Source organism: Lutjanus erythropterus, chromosome 4, assembly GCF_056507025.1.
Source record: "Lutjanus erythropterus isolate fLutEry1 chromosome 4, fLutEry1.hap2, whole genome shotgun sequence".
NCBI lineage: Eukaryota > Metazoa > Chordata > Actinopteri > Lutjaniformes > Lutjanidae > Lutjanus > Lutjanus erythropterus.
The window spans coordinates 11892932-11909653 of record NC_139320.1 but is presented as its reverse complement, the minus strand read 5'-3'; the positions used below and the strand labels follow the sequence as shown (position 1 = coordinate 11909653).

The 16722-nt window shown below is 38.6% G+C and overlaps 1 protein-coding gene across 1 annotated transcript in view; it reads left to right on the top strand.

The window, feature by feature from the left end:
* Positions 1-7622: 7622 nt before the first annotated feature.
* The window catches only part of mcamb (melanoma cell adhesion molecule b), a 51669-nt gene continuing 42569 nt past the window's right edge, over positions 7623-16722 (top strand). The window contains exon 1 of the mRNA XM_084716971.1: positions 7623-7802. Coding sequence (XP_084573097.1) covers positions 7739-7802 — 64 coding nt within the window. The 5' untranslated portion in view covers positions 7623-7738. The remainder of the gene's footprint in view (positions 7803-16722) is intronic.

The window sequence follows — 16722 nt, the reverse complement described above, 5'->3', positions numbered from 1 at the left end:
GAGACCATGAATGTAATTATTATCTACGTCAGGTGTAAGGCTGAGGGGAACCAGACCAACGGACCTGGAGTTTATTTCCAGCTAATGTATTAACGTATTACTGGGGTGGGAGGGTGCATATTGACTGTATGCTGAAGGGCCTGTTTGATTCTTAATTTTTTGAAAAACCATAAAAAAAAACTATTTTTTTTATGCCTCTACATCGGTGACAGCTGTGGCCAGAGACCCATCCCATTTAAACTTTGCACAAATTACTCAAGTTGGACTCAATAAACTGCTTAGATTTTGGTGGTCAAAAGGTCACTGTGACTTCACAAACATGTCTTTAGCTTTAATTCAAGAATTAATATGCTAAATATGACTACATCAATCAAAGTGTTGGTGATTACAAAGGGGTTACATCGAAATATTATTTTCAGTTGCCTGGTGGAGACCTGCACTCTTCTAAGTGCACTCGAGTTTCTAATGTTTCTATTTTTTGCAATGATGCCATTCTAAGTAACAGTTGGTTGTTAAAGGAATAGGTCATCTTGGGAAATATGTGCATTTGCTTTCTTGCAGAGAGTTTCATGAGAACAGGATGGAGCAGCGTAGCTTAGCATAAAAACTGGAAACGGGAACAGGTAGCCTGGCTGTGTTCAAAGATAACAAAATCTGTAACTTTTGTAAACTTAAGCAAATTAGATATTACATGTTTGTGAGCTTTATGGTGCTCTAACCCAGATTTTGGATTTCTTTAATTTTGAATTCCCAAAAAATTTAATTTGTGATGGTGATGTTTTGTTCTGTTCTCCACAAAGCAAATTCATGAAAAGGGAAACACTCCAAAAACATTTGATGTTTTTTGTGAGATTTATTTACAGCTAATAGACTTGCAAATGTCCTATTGCAGGAAAACAACTGACTGTTTGTTAAGCCCCTCTCTCCTCAGTTTCTGTTGTTTCTTCTGGAAGAAGTGTGTACTGTTCTCGCACAGGACATGCTATTTACAACGGTGGCAGATTTGTGACTTGAAATTTTAGTCGTTTTTTAAACAATGGGTCTCTGATGTCACACAGCAGTCTGAGGAAGAGCCTGGTGATTGAAACGTCATGCAGCAGTAAAAAGAAAAACGTCCTTCAAGTAGGAGCTTTTTTGGTGTGCACATCTCTCTCTCTCTCAATGCTTTCACATACTTTGTGATTCAGTATCCATCCCACTGGGTGTATGGGTGTACGTGTCTTTTTAAAATCATCTTTCTGCTTGAAATCTTATTCATTTTTTAAACAATGGATTTCAGATTTCATAAATCAGACTGTTGATTTTGTCAGCTGTAGCTCTCTAATTAATACTGACTTCCTGAGTTGGTTGAAAACACTAAGGTTGACTAGTCCTTAAAATGCGAGACCTATAAAAGGGTATATGCAGTGATGGCTACATAGAAAATAAAATGCTTAAAGACTGAGACAAAAGCTACAAAATAATGTAGCGTTGGCTAATGATGTACTCCTTGGCCTTGGAAAAAATATCACTATGTTTGTGTTTCTGCTGTGCTACTGGTAGTTTAGCTGAACATGCTAACATTTGTAGCGTATGTTTGAGCCAATAAACATACAAATTATTTTACATTTTTGCTCTTATCTTTTTGAAAAAACTACCACACCCCAAACTTGATAAGCCTGCTGTGCCCAGTTAAGGTTGTTGAGATATGATTGGACAGTGCTGTTCAGGGGAGGGGTTTAGTGAATGGCAGCTGTGCACTGTAGGGTCCAGTAAGAAGTACCTGTTGGATGGTTGAATACATCTGTAGCTTTTCAAAATCCCTCTTGCCAACAATTAATTAGGGGGTTCTGTGTCCAGCCATTTCAGTAACTTTCTGAAACCACTGATTCAACAAACTTCTGCCATGTTTTGTGTGAACAGCTGAGACAGAATATCTGCTGTTATCTCCATATTTAAAGGTCATCATGTCTGGACCTCTCTATCACCCCACTTTCCAGCATGAGCTTTGGATCAGGTATAAATACAACACATAAACCACGTTTTACTGCTATAATCCCGACCATACACTATGTTGTGATACCAAGAAAACAAGCTTGTTATGTGGAGATTACACTTCTATCACAATTAGCAAACAAAATTGAGCAGACCGATCTTCTCTACCTTGACAAATCATAGTGTAATACTCCTCCCTGGCCTCTGGCAGGAGAAGGACTGTGATTCTTAATTATTTCAAAAATGGGCTGTCAGTGTGTGACTAAAATCTACCTCTCTACCTCACACAGAGGATTTCTTTCACATTCACTACGCAAGAGTCTAGCAGAAAAATACCGAGAAAACAACCTCCCTGAAGCTCTCTCACGGCCTCTTTATTTGGTTGCCACTAAATGAAAACAAATAAAAAACATGTCTAAAAAACACAGCTTGAAAAAGAGCTTTAAAATGGATGAGATTCCCTAAAACAAATATTCTTCAAAAATGACCAAATGTTCTGATCCAACCAGAATTAAATAAAGCACATACAGTAAATGAACCACTCTATGCTGGCCAGTGTCCCCACTTCCTCTTTCCCAGGTATTTAAAACTATGATAATGTGGAAAAAGCTCAAACAAAATCAACCACAACTGCTCCATCTTTCTGGAAAACTGTCTTCTCCTTTGAGGACTTTCACTGTCCAGCTGTGCACCGCTGCCAGAAGCAGACCTTGTCTCTCCACTGTGGACTCTGGCAGCGGTGAGGTTGGTGTCATTGCCCGTTCCTTCCTATGTGGCTCTGACCTGCACTCAGAGGCAGTCCACTTGGCAGGCACAGATGGTAGACACCGCAGTGTTTTCCAGCAGTGAAGGTTACAGAGATCAGTGTACATGACACATCCCACCACCCTCTGATCTGCTTCCAAGTGGACAGACTGTGATAGTTCACACGGGATCAAATAATACTGAGATTAAATGATGGTTGTAGCTGTACAGACAGTATGAAGTTTTATCACTGTCTGTGCAGAGTTTGGGGAAGTGTTATATTGTTTGTAACATACATTGGTGCCTCAGGTCCTCTGATCAGGTGATCATGGCAGTGCCAAACACCAGAGCTAAGCTGAAGAGTATTTTTACTACAGCAGCTCCAGAGAGAACGACCTTCTAAGAAATATGTTTGTTCAGCACAGTTCATTGCTATTTTAAAATTGTCAAGATTGGTAACAGACTAAAGGACACTTTTTTTGCAATGTGTTTTGTTTTTTGTGTCTATTGAAATTGTCTCTACTTCTGTTTGGGTCTAGTGATTTAGTACAGCCTGAATTTTAGGCCTGTCACAATTGTGATATGATCACCTCATCATGATTATTTGCGCTGACCGCAATCATTTTCTATAATCGTTGGATTTGTTTCCATTCACCCATATAAACTAGAGATACCGCCTCTACCGCCTCCATCAACCAATCAAGTTACAGTTTACATGCTTGTCTGTCCAAACCCACATACAAAGAGGAGACTTAGAAGGAATTTAATAGAAGATGTGAGTGTTTTGTTTGGCAAAACGTTAGTTATCACTACATATCAGATTCCTGTGAATAATTTCCAGTGAGAAACATGCTGTCTTCACTTGGAGACCATTTTTACAGTGATGGACAGAGGACTGAACATTGTGATGTCACAGTGAAGTTGACCTTTAACCTTTTTGACATAAAATGTCATCACCTGATCATTTCATCAGATATTTGTGCAAAATCTTTCTCATAATTGTTGTCTGAATTCTTGAGCTACAACCAAAAACATGTTTTGGGAGGCCAGAGTGACCTTTGACCTCCAAACTCTAATCAGTTCATCCTTGAGTCCAAGTGGACATTTGTATCAATCAAGAAATTCCACATAAGCATGTCCCAATCACGACGATAGGACAGACATGAGGTTACTGTGACCTTTGACCTTTGGGCAGCAAAATCTAATTAGTTCATCCCTGAGTCTGAAACTGGGGGAAATTTCCCTGCATTTGAAGAAACTCCATCAAGGTGTTCTTGAGCTATCACTTTCAGAAGAATGGACAGACACATGGACTACCTGAAAACATAATGTCACCGGCCAACACTCGTGCCTGGTGGCATTTTGTTTTCAGGTTGTTGTGGTCGGCACCTGATTAGAAAATCCTGTTGAAAAGATTTTGTTTGAGTTATGTGTTAATGTTAAAGATTTTTTTACTCTCAAAAATTATATCATAAAATTATTTTGTACATCAGCCTCAAAAACCTTGAAGTTAAATTTAAGCTATACACCTCATAATCCTTGGTTGAATTTCACTCTTCTAATATCAACTCGAATGTATTTATTGAGAGGCTAAAGCTCCTGTGTTTATGTACTGTGCTACTCTCCACCCTGGACTGACTAAATATTTAAATTATGTTGACTTGGATCAGACAAGCCACAGCAGCCTGGTATCTGACCAACAGTGTCAACAGCTTAGTGTTTAGTGTCATTTTCCTGCAGCCTTCTGGTACTCTGAGAATTTGTTTTCATGTGCACATCCCAGTAATACATGGGTGCTTTCTTACAGATTGGCAACGACTGCTGTTATCCAAACCCTAACGGTTAAACTCAAACTGCTTTACCTATCAGAGTCTACAGCCCTGCAGCCAAAGTGCAGGAGGTCAGCATGATGTAAATGATCTGATGTCCTCTGGCAGCCACCATGTTTTTACATGGTTTGTTTGGGGAGTCAGTCTGATTCAGCTCCCTTGTTATGTCCATATTAAGCTTGGCATCTTGCACAGAGAGGGAGTCATATTCACAGGAGGAGCTGAATGTAGATTAAGATTATCTTTGTACAAGTTCTTTGATGGAGAACAAAATTCAGCCAGTGTGCTGTGTTGTAATGTGAGTGGGCTGATTTGCTCTTCTTAAACCATCTATAAATCCCTGAAAAAGTTTCTTAAGTGAAATGTACATATTCATGACTAAATAAGCAATAACTAAAGTATAATTTTAAAAAAGAAAAACAAAAATACTAAGATTTTCTATTTTTTTAAAAAAATCCAAACAACTCAAAAACAGCCCCACAACTGTCAGACAAACCTAAAATATGTTTGGTACATGAAAGCCACAAGCTGAAACGTGTTGATCCAACAATAAAGTTGTTCTGTACTAAACGTGTTGCTGGTGTTTTGACTTCTTTAGCCACTTCTTGCTTCCCCATGAAACTCTGAAGTAGGTGAAGCTGTGCCAGAAAAACCTCTACTCTAACTCTGCTTCTACATCACCCTGATCGTCTGATTCAAACAAGCAAGCACACTGAGCACAGAAACAAAAATATACAATTCTCACATGTGAAATAAATAATCAAAATTGTCTTTACTAGAAATAAAGTGGTAAGTGATTCACCTTTGTGACTAATAATGATTTAAAAGCTAAAGACGCTCCACAGAAGTGTTCCCCAACCTTTTTTCTTCATGGGACCCCTTTTCTGTCATTGAGTAAACTGATGACCCCAACTAAGTGACATATTTTATGGATATTTAGACTCAAAGCATAACAACAATAACTGGTAAACTGTACAATTTACCCAATCACATTAAGTGAACATATTAATTGCACAAACTTGTGTAAATTGAATTATTTGGATTAATTTTGAGCAGATTATAATGTGCAAATAAACCAAGCTAAACAAAACTAAATTAAACTAATTATTTCCTTTGACTATTGAGTCAGACATGAGTTTGATATTTGTATAACTTTTTATGCAATTCTCTGTCTGGATTATGTATTTTTCTTTGTTGACAAAGTCAGTATTTTATTCTCCTTCGCAGGTTGTTTTACCTTCGTACTTTTCTATTGCAGGACAAGGCTGCTTAGCAGTTTATATTTTAAATAATATTCTAAACTTGAAAATTAAGTTCAATTTTCTTTACAGAAATTAATAAAATACTAAGATATAGGCTAACTGTATATTTAAAAAAGTTTTCTCACACCTCGTAAAATCAAGAAGGCCTTGTGACCCCTAATGGGGTCGAGATCCTCAGGTTGGGAACCAACGCATAGAACAGGTGGAGGTTTTGTCTACAATGGAGTTAAGTTTACTCCTCACCTTCAGACTCAGCTCCACCATATATCTTGTCTCACATTAATCCTGCCTGCATCCACTGACCCCCAACGCACAGCTGCAAACACAATAAATCATTTGACAGAGGTCACCAAGCACACACTCATACACAAAGTTGATACACACCATATGTCCTGGATGCTAAATGTTTGAGTCTTGTTATGCAAAAGAGGGGCCACACCTTTTCACACCAAATTCAGCCCACACTTCACTTAAGTATGTCATGCAACAAGTTTTCACCAGTCATGGTTTCCCATTGAGAAAACATAAGTGATTACACAGTTGGCGGGCAAACACATCATGTGGAGTCTTGGAGACAACTCAGAAGCTGTAAATTATTACTTCACACTGTATTTTGCTCCAGACCTCCACCCTCCTGCTGCTCCCACTCAAGTTCCTCCTTTCTTTGCACACTGCAAAAAATATCACTCAATAATTCATTTGAACTCTCACATTGGACTTGGGTAATTCTATTTATATAAATAAGTATGCCATAAAAGACATGTGCCTGGTTGCATTAAACCACTTAGGCCAAGCTTTCCCTTAAATTTTCTTCTGAGGATGCCTCAGGAAAACATGAGTTGCATAAAACCACCTTAGGGATTTGCATAGGATGCTTTAAGGGAAAGCCCTTTAATATTTGTTGCCCTTAGCTACTTAAGTATTACTTTATGTGCTAGTAGAAGGTCCTCTGCGAGCATTTTTCTCACAGTTTTTTAAGGGACACATAACAGTCTTAAAAGCATTGGTGGAACATAAGGAAATAGCTGAATTTATGGTGACTGAAGAGGAGACACCAAGATTTTACAGGACAGGGAAAACCCACTGGACACTATGGGCGATATTAGAAACTTGTTTGCACCAGCAACTTTGTAACTAGCTAGTCAAACATTAACATAACTGTCTCATATATTTATGTGAACTGTATTTCATTGTATTGAAACTCAACAATGTTTTGTCTACTTCTGCCTCCTTTCTTGCATATTTCCTCATTACTTAATATATGGTTAGTTTCACAGCAGGAACATTAATGTAGTCAGTAATCTTGCATATTCTGCGCGTGTATATATATTAAGATGTAGCTAAATCCATTTACTTTGGATTATGAGCTTGTGCTTTCCATATTCTAGTTTTCTTTTTCTTCTTGTTTTCTCTGCGTTGTCTTTTTTGGGTTAGCTAGCTAACACAAGCTAACTAAGTGTGTTAGCTAAACTAGCTAACAACCGCCGTTAACACTGTCCAGTAACATTAAAGTGAGGTGAATAGGCGTAACCATGGTAACCTAAGTGAACAGTTCTCACACATAAACTCAATTTAGGGAAATATTTTGCTTGGGGGGACAAACTTAGTTAAGTTTGAATGTTAGGTGGTTCATACAACCGGGTAGACCGAGTTATTAAACGCAAACGGTGTGTCCAGGAAATATGCTGAATTTCAGATTAACTGTATGTTGTGAGTTTGACTTACTTTCACTGAGGGATACTTTTTACAGTGTGCGACGTCCCGTCTCTGCCCCTCCTGCATCGTTTGCTTCCCCGCGCTGCACCGCCGCTTGTCTCTCTCTCTGTCTGTGAGTCTCATACAGTTATCGAGGAGGACCAGTCCCTGTCAGGCTCCCTCCACACACACACACACACCAACACGGCCAGCTGCTCTACCGACCAAACAACCATGGCTGTGCGGGACGCTGCCTCTCTGCTCGTCGGACTTCTGCTCCTCTGTCACACCTGGGGAGGTGAGTGACCGAGAAATGTTTGGTACTGTGCAACACGGGGGTTTGGGCAGTTGTCGGTGGGATGTAGACGCATTTTAATGTCAAGATACATCACAGAAACAACTTGAAATAGGTTTGTCATTCTTTGTGTGTGGTTTGGGAACAGTTTTTGTCTTGAATCATCAATGGAAATGAAACTTTTCATCAATTATGTTGGTTCAGGACAGACTCCAGAGACTTTTCGGACCTTAAGAGGTCTTAGTTCAGCTGTTGCCTGCCTATAAACTTGCAGCGTGTTCATGCCGACCTGTGTTTATGTGCATGCATGTGAAACTGCACAGTCCTCTCTTGTTTTCATTAGTTTTCAGTAAACATCCAGTCAGGACAGTAAACCATCCAGTCACTGTGGCCCTTCTGCTGTTGTAACCTTGTCTACATGTAGGTGCTTAAATGATTTATTTAGTATGTTTTTAGAAGGAAGACACTTTCATTAATCAGTTGATGATGTTCCTACTAGAGCTGCAAGTAAGGATTCTTTTTTTATTATTGATTAATCGATTAGTTGTTTGATCCATATATGTCAGAAAATCATGAAAACATGTTGATTGGTGTTTCCCAAATTCAATGGTAATATTCTCAGACTACTTGATTTGTCCATAATCCAAAGATATTCTGTAATAGAGGACTAAAGAAACTAGAAAATATTTACTTTTCAGAGGCTGAAATCAGAGAAGTTGGAGTTTTTTCCCCAATAAAACATGACTTAAAAGAATTTTCATGTTAAAATGTCTAAAAATACTTGAAATATAATATATATTCCCTGAGTTTTGTATTTACATTTTCCCAAATGTTTCCAATAGTGGTCAAACCCAGAGAAATCCATCATTTATTCAAGGAAATTGTGCGTTTCCTCGCTAGCCACTAGTTAACTTCCGGGAAAGTATGGGATATGTTGGATGCGTCAAAGAGTGAGGAAGGAAGTCAGCCAACTATCACTAAACATAATGTGAATATAACATTAAAATTACCTTATCCATAAACATTATTTATGCTTGAGTCACGTCGGCTAGATTGTAACCAGCAATGGCAGTTGTTAAACAATGAAGAAAACAACTCCCACAATCCTACGCTGCCATCATGTCATCAAAGTAAGTATTTTGTTATTGTTTTAATGTGAGAGTCCCCTACTCACAGAACTCACAGATTATGCACTTAATCAGTTATCAAAATGGTTGACAGTTATTTTCATAGTTAACAATTAATCAATTAATTGACAAATTGTTGCAGCTGTGATCTCCACACAATGACTCAAAGGCTGTGGCTGAATGAATTTCCTTTGTACAGTGGGTGTGTTGTTTGCAGGTGGTGTGTGATGCATGAAAACGGAGGAATGTAAACTCTTAAGTGTAAAAGATTGAAAGATTAGTAGCTAACTGATTGCTGCTATGTTGTAAAAAAAATCTAATTGAAATGACTATAATGAGACATCATACTTTGCTTATTTCCATGGCATATGAAGTTAGTTATAGTTTAAATAGTTTGCTGCATGTATTTTTAGCCACTGACAGCCATAGAGGTCCGGTTGTCTGCTTTCTGTCAGCTCTTGTCTGCTCAGTGAAAAGCTTCACACAGAGAAACATTCCCGGAGTGAGATACAGCTCTCTCTGTGTAGGTTTAGAGTGAGATATTGAAGCCAAAGGGAAAGAAAAATGTTCACCTGTGCAGTTTATCACCTTTTTGTTGTTACTTCTCTAAAGCAGCTGTGTGAATAAAACAAGTTTGATGGCAACTGGTGGGATGCACGCTGAGGTGTGGATGGATGTTTATTTTTAGAAGAGGAGCATGTGTGAGTGTAGATTTATACGTGGCGTTATGTGGGTGAGAAGGGCACGCTATCTCCGTGATCCACACTACAGCTTCATTTTAACGGACTTTTCATTTTGTGTTGGTGCGCCTTTACTTGTTTGTTTAAACAAGTCAGGTCAGTGTGTGCTTCCCCCTCCCCAGCCCTTCCTCAACTTCCCTCCTCTCCCCACATCTTTACCTTTCCTTATCCCTGTTTGTCTGTGACCACATGAACCTTTCCCGCCTTTGCAGCTGCATTGTGCTGATCTCCTGTTTAACTTCAGCCTGACCATTGTCCATGACCTCTTCCAACCCTCTCTGCTCTTATCAAGGCCATTTCCTGTACTTCTTCTCTGGGTTTCTTCATGTTTGTGCTAGTGCCCTTCACCTCCAATCTATCTAGCCTGCCATTCACCATATTAGGTTTATCACTTAAGTGCAGCTGTTTGACAATACAAGGACAGTGCATACATCTCAATCAGAAATGTGGCATTACATCTTCTCTGTAGAGCTGTTTGCACTGTGTTGGTTTCAACCAGTGAAATAAAGATGTTAAGGTGCATCTTTTCCACCTTTCAGCAATAGAGACAGTTATGGCTGGGTTCCAAACTTAGATGGCACAGACCCAATAACCTCGACCCTGTCAAGTATTGGAACATGGCTTGTTAAAAGTGTCAGTGAGGAGACAGATCGTGAGTACACACAGCATGTCAAGGGGAGAGTTTTCAGTTGGTATGGCAGGGACCATTACGATGGCCAGAACAATACTCCGGTATTTAGGGGTGCAACAGATCACGAAACTCATAGTCTGGATCATATCATAGTTTTGAGTCATTAATCAGAACATTTTTGGATTTGGCAAAAATAAGGGGTAGGGATATGATACCCAGCCTTACTGACAGTGCAATGGACAATTAATTTTAGGGCTGCAAATAACTGGTGATTATTTTTGACTGATTCAAAGCAAATTAAGACAAGACAGTTCACACAGACCAATTGAATAAATCATCCCCTCCCATGCCTGATTAGTCCAGTGTTTATAATAAAGAATATCTTAGAGGAGAACAACGGAGTACTTGTAGTTGTTCTTTTAAGTGTGTTTTTATTTTCCCTCTTACCCCATAGACACAATGGTATATTAGTTTTAATGCTGAAATGATTAATGATTAATCCTTTAATTGATTGACCTAAAATTATTCAATTATTTTGATAGTTTAAATTTCCAGGGTGTAAGATTTTTGGGGCTAAATATGACAAAATATAATATAAATGGAATATAATATTCATTCAAGTATGTTTTCATATTGTATAATCACCTGAAAATAAGGATCTTTGTGCTTTTTTTTTGGTCCTAAAATGAAATGGGGGGGTGGGTCCTCTTCCACGGAGGCCATCGTGTTGCACAGCTATGTTTCTACTGTAGCCTAGAACACATGTTTGCAATCTACAAGCTCACAGCAAGAAACTACAAAATCTTAAATACTGGTCCTTTAATTCACGAGTAGTTTAGTCTCTTTAATGTCAATAAATAATGAAAGGTACCCAGTACTATATTTTTTGCTTGACCAACAGCCCTAAAACCAAAGATTGGTTTACTATAATTTAATTTAATAATTGACCAGTCGTTTCAGTTCTAATGGATTTCAGGCTAACTTCACACCAGATTACTGTTTCATTGTTAGAAAAGCTGTTGCAGTGTGTTTGTCTTCAGTTTTTCTCCCCCTCAAAATCTTTAATGGATATTATCTCAAGCATTTGATAGTGTTGGTCAACACCCCCTCAGGCCTGCTGGATCTGCAAAGACGCTCTGTTTGAATATGTGCACATGTATGTCCTCATGGAATACAAATGGATGCGATTGTGTCTGTGCCAGATCTCTGTCTCCAGCCCCTGATGACATCAGAGGAGAGACAGACATGCTAGCGGACTGTAGCTCTGACCCCCCGATAAGGATACTATTCACTTCCTGTGACATCTGCTAATCAAGCCGGGCCAGAGAGTGGCCACATTAGACCTCAACCGTTTAAAGGTCACCACTCTCTGCTGTGGCTGAGACTTCGGTTTCATGTGCTCAAAACAACTGGTCCTCCTCAGAAGAAGTGAACTGGTCACAGACAATAAATGCCCTTGTTGTGTCTCGACCGCAGCATAGAAAATTGAGGCTCAGTAATCTGGCAGAGGATCAGCAGAGCAGAGCGGGTTTGAAATGGAAGTTCCTAAATTCAGACCTCTCTTCCGGCACAGATCCACAGCGATGACTGTAACTGTGTCATTTACATGCCTATGAGCAGCTGTTTGTGGAGCAGGCATTGTGACTGAAATTTTGATATGTGATGTGATTCAACTCAAAAATCTAGTGAAGGCAGTTGCCTTGAAATTATGAGTTTTCTCAACGCTCAGATGTATGTTTATGTTTTACATTTCTTTATATATCTTAAGTTGTACAAAGTTCTCGCTCTTAGTTTCAGTCATTTTCATTGCAGGCAGACCATTGCAGGATACATTCATGAAGTTTTGGCATAAATATTGAGTATTTTTCAACTAGAGTTGGGTGATATGCCGATATATACTGTGCAACAGAAGAAATGTATCCATTAGAGAGATTTAGCAGTACCGTCTCCAGCACGGGAGCTACTCTTGTGTGATCTTGCATGTTTATAGTGTGATCTTGTGAATCCAGCTGTTTTGCAAGGTAATGTGATTTGGTTAGCAACATGAGAGTGGCAGTTGGTGCATCTCCAGCTGGTTTGCTAACTGCCCCAGAAGAACAGGGCCCATATATACAAACATTCTAAGAAAACTCTAAACTCTAAAGTTCTGGTTTAGGAGGGAATTAGGAAAACTCTTAAAGCAACGAAGAAACCTTTTTGACCCTATTGCTTGTTGTGACTCATTCATTTAAAGTATGTGATTGGTTGAGGCACAAAAGAAAAAAACTGCATTCTTGGTGTCAGTAGGCATAGATTAGACAGTAAAATTGGTCGGATTTAGTCTCTGTTAAGAAATGGTGTAATTGTGAATACTTGTTAAGAACATCTCTGTTGAATAAATTGTAAGCCAGACTTTAAAAGTTGTAAAGAAAAAGTTTAAAAACATGGTTGTACTTCCAGGGTAACCTTTTCACATGCCCAGTTGTTATATTTATGTTATAGTTATTTGTCTATGTTTACTTTTACTTAATATATTTGATATTAAACAGGGAACCACGCCATGTCAATGAATGCCATTTTATTTTGTTCTGTAAAACACTTTGTAAAATTGTTTAGTTTATTATTATTATTATTATTATTATTATTATTATTATTATTATTATTATTATTATAGTTGTTGTTGTTGTGTGAGCCCATCTCTAATGAGATCGATCGCAAACATTATTCCTGCATGATTTAACTCGTGGCATTTCATGAACTCGCTGTCATTCAGTGTTTGGAGAATACTTCTCCAACTTTTTTGTCTTTTTGCCATTTTCTTCTGTTTAAGAAACTTTTGTCTTTATTAGGATCTACTCTTACCTTTAAGGAGAAATTCTTAGAAAACGTCAAATTTCCTTAGAATTTCATCACTAGGAGCAACCGAACCATGCAACCGTGAATATGGCTCCAGAGTGACAAGAAAACGCGGGAGGAGAGTGAAATTGTAAATAAAGAGCTGAGTCCTTTTGCTTTTAACTCGGGTGTCGTCTCCTGTGAGGAAGTTGTTTGTCTTTAAAGGAGATTCCAAATGAAAGAAGAAAATAATCTGGAGCATGATGTATAATGTTACCGTGACATAAAATGACATATGCTGTGATATTCTGGCCAATATCACCCATCCCTACTGATGGAAATGGTGACTGTGCCCCAAAACCAGGTCATTGTGTAGAGAAAGTTCATCACAGGCACATGGTGTCTTATCTCAGTCCTGAAATAAAGCCTCGAGCTGTTCACAAGCACTCTGTTTATGTGTTCCCATGCAACAGGCTCCTCAAGACACCACGCAGAATAGGAGCAGTCCACTACTGTTTTTGATCTGGCCTGTGACAGTGCAGCATCAGTCTTAAGAGATGTCTAAAATTGTTTTGGTGAATTTACAGCTGTTAGGATTAGTGAAACATAATCCAGATCCCCAGTGAAACCTGGAGAGGAAACAGTACAAAGGCTAGGGAATATCAGTCTTCTGCCATAGAAGCTTTAAGTACAGTGAACATTAATGGAAAGGCAAAGGACAATAGATCTGGAAACAACAGGAAATTTTCTATCACTATATTATTCTGACGCAAAGCTTGTGGGTTAATGGATGTATCTATGTCTGTCTCTTACTTTAGAAGGACTGCTAGCTTGTTTTTTGAAACAGTACCAACCATCAGAACTCTGTCAAACCAAAGCAAATATGCTGCTGGTGTGAAGCAGTGGTAGGTGATCTCTGTTACAGCATTACAGTAACACAAGTCACTAAAGTACAGTACAGTATCATGTAAGTGGAGCCTCTGCAACTTTGGAATGAGCAAAACGCAAGTGATTCAACCGATCCTCAGTAATTATTTAGGCAGGTGCAACTGGCATGGGGGAAAAATATTGATACACGACAGTCAGTCTGTCTGCTTGATAATCCGATTTTTCTGCAGTAAAAATGAAAACTTTATCTTATTAGATAGAACAGATAATGACAATGGGGGACATAATTTGCAGTTGAAAAAAAGTTAATAAATCGAACATATTTTATTGCAGCACTCAGATTATTGTAAAAATATTTAAAATCCCAATATCATATCATGAGGCCTGTGGTGATTCCCAACCACGGGTACAACCAGTGGCTGTTATTGTCTAACTGACATTGCAGTGTTTACTTGTCTTGTGCTGCTGTGCTATGTTTTAGCACATCACACAAACATGTCAGTGGTTTTACACCTCAGTAGTACGCACTGTTGTTTCTAGCTTAGGGTCTGGTTTGACCCATTCAGTCAGGCTGGCCAATGATAGCATCAAGTGACCGTCTTAAGATAATCTAGAGAAATTGTAGATTGTCCAGTAATCTGTACGGTTATTATCACTTGTGGTAACAGCTGTTGCTATTCAGCAAAACTTTCATAGACTGGCTTTAGAAGATTACAGTGAGATCATTACTGAAACTCTGTAGTAACCTCATAACATTATATCAGATGTCGGCAGATATGTGTAGCCCTCAGAATTAGAATCAGAGTCAGAAAAAGTTTGCCCATCACAACAATATTTGAAAATGATTTAGTGACCTAAAAAAAAAAGACAACAAATCCTGGTGTAGAGACAGTTCATGGGGCCCAAAATCAGAAATACATGTTTTTCCTCTGACCCTTTTCATGTTTTGTTGAATTAAAACATTGAATCAAAGATGATGTAATGTGACTATTTTGATACTTAAATAGAAAAAGACCCTTTAATGTCCAAATGAACAGCTGTCTACAAAGTTTTCTAAATTAATTACAAATATAACATTGAAGATACACTTTTTTTTTTTTTTTCTTTTTTTTTTTATGGAAACAGTGTTTTGATCAGGTGTTTCCCTGTTGAGCAATACAAGAGGTTGAAGCTTTGCACTCGGGAGCATAAATTGTAGAAGCAAAGGGTTTCCTTTTACTGTTTGATCTTCCCATTGATGTGAATAACATCCATTATCACCATTACCTGGGTCAATATAGCAAACCAGTGATGGAGAGGGTGTGGGAGGGGGGCTGTTACTTGTGGAGAAAGCTCCCAGGACTTTGTGCTGCTGTCATCGGGGCCATTTGGTGTGCCTTCACTGAGTAGCAGCAAATGATTGTTTGTATAATGTAGCTCAAGCAAAGAAACAATCTGCAGCCAAGCTGTGTTGAATGATATTGTATTATCAATACTTTTTGTTGCCAGGGTGTGTAGTTTAACTGCTGTTTGTTGTAAACGGAAGGAAGGAAGTCAATATTCTGCTTTGTTCAGTCTTTGCTTATCAGAACAGTGAGAAAACATGGTTTTGTCCACATTTTCCTCCAAAATAAAAATCTGTTTTCTTGTAGTCATGTTTGCTTGAAATGGGAAAACATCTGCAACAAAAGTGATTTTGCTATTGCAACCAAATAATTGCTTTCAGAAAACACATTTTCCCAATTTGTACAGTTTCAAAGCTTCTTGCAACATTTTTCAACACAGTCTGGTTTTATAAGAAACATACAGTGATGCCCAGCACAGAGCCTTAACACAGTCTCAGCCCTGTCTGCAGATGTGCAGTGAGGCATTTCATCTTTATGTCATATCAGAGGGATGAACACACATTGGACAGCTTTAGTGTGCTCTGATGTATTGCTCCGTATGTGGCTGCAGGGCAAATCCATTCCTATAAGGAAGTTTAAAGATCACCTTTAGCTTGCACAGCATCTGAGGAGCCAGTTCTCCTCTAACTGTTACCACTTACTGCTGCTCTAACGGCCTTTGAAGTTCCTGATCAGATGGACAGCTGCATACACCTGGCGTACACTCAGGGACCCCCAGAGACTCAGACACATATAAACACACACACACACACACACACACAACACTCAAAACATGGACCCACTCAGGTCAGCTCATTGACACTACTTAATGACCTGTTGTCATCATGTGTTATTTTTGTTAAAGCAGGGTTACTGTTTCACTGCTGCTGACATTGACAAAGAGTAGAGCCCAACTGTCTAAATTCACTTTCATTTGCACATTACATGTGTGCATTTTGAAAGTATGTAATTATTTAGGTTGTAAACATAACACCATCCCGGTTACAGATGAGAATAACCCAGGCTGAGTTGCCCACAACCTGTTTTGGCTAAACTGTGAGGAAAGGTTGATTGTTGTTATATTTAGTATTTCAGTCACCAAACAGTTTGTCTTCAAGGTTTCCAGTGGTTTCTCTCCTGACCTTACATTGATTAGTTGGTATTGTAACGCACAGTAAACTCTTTTATCAACAGGAGGGCAGTTTTTAGGTCTCATGATGCAAAGCATGGCAGCATTATATTTCTTAACAAACGCCTGCAGAATATTCTATGTCCTGTTTACACATAGCTGCAGCTGCAGCTGATTTATACATTTGTAAATAACTAACAAAGTAGTTCCAAACTATGATGTACTTTGTA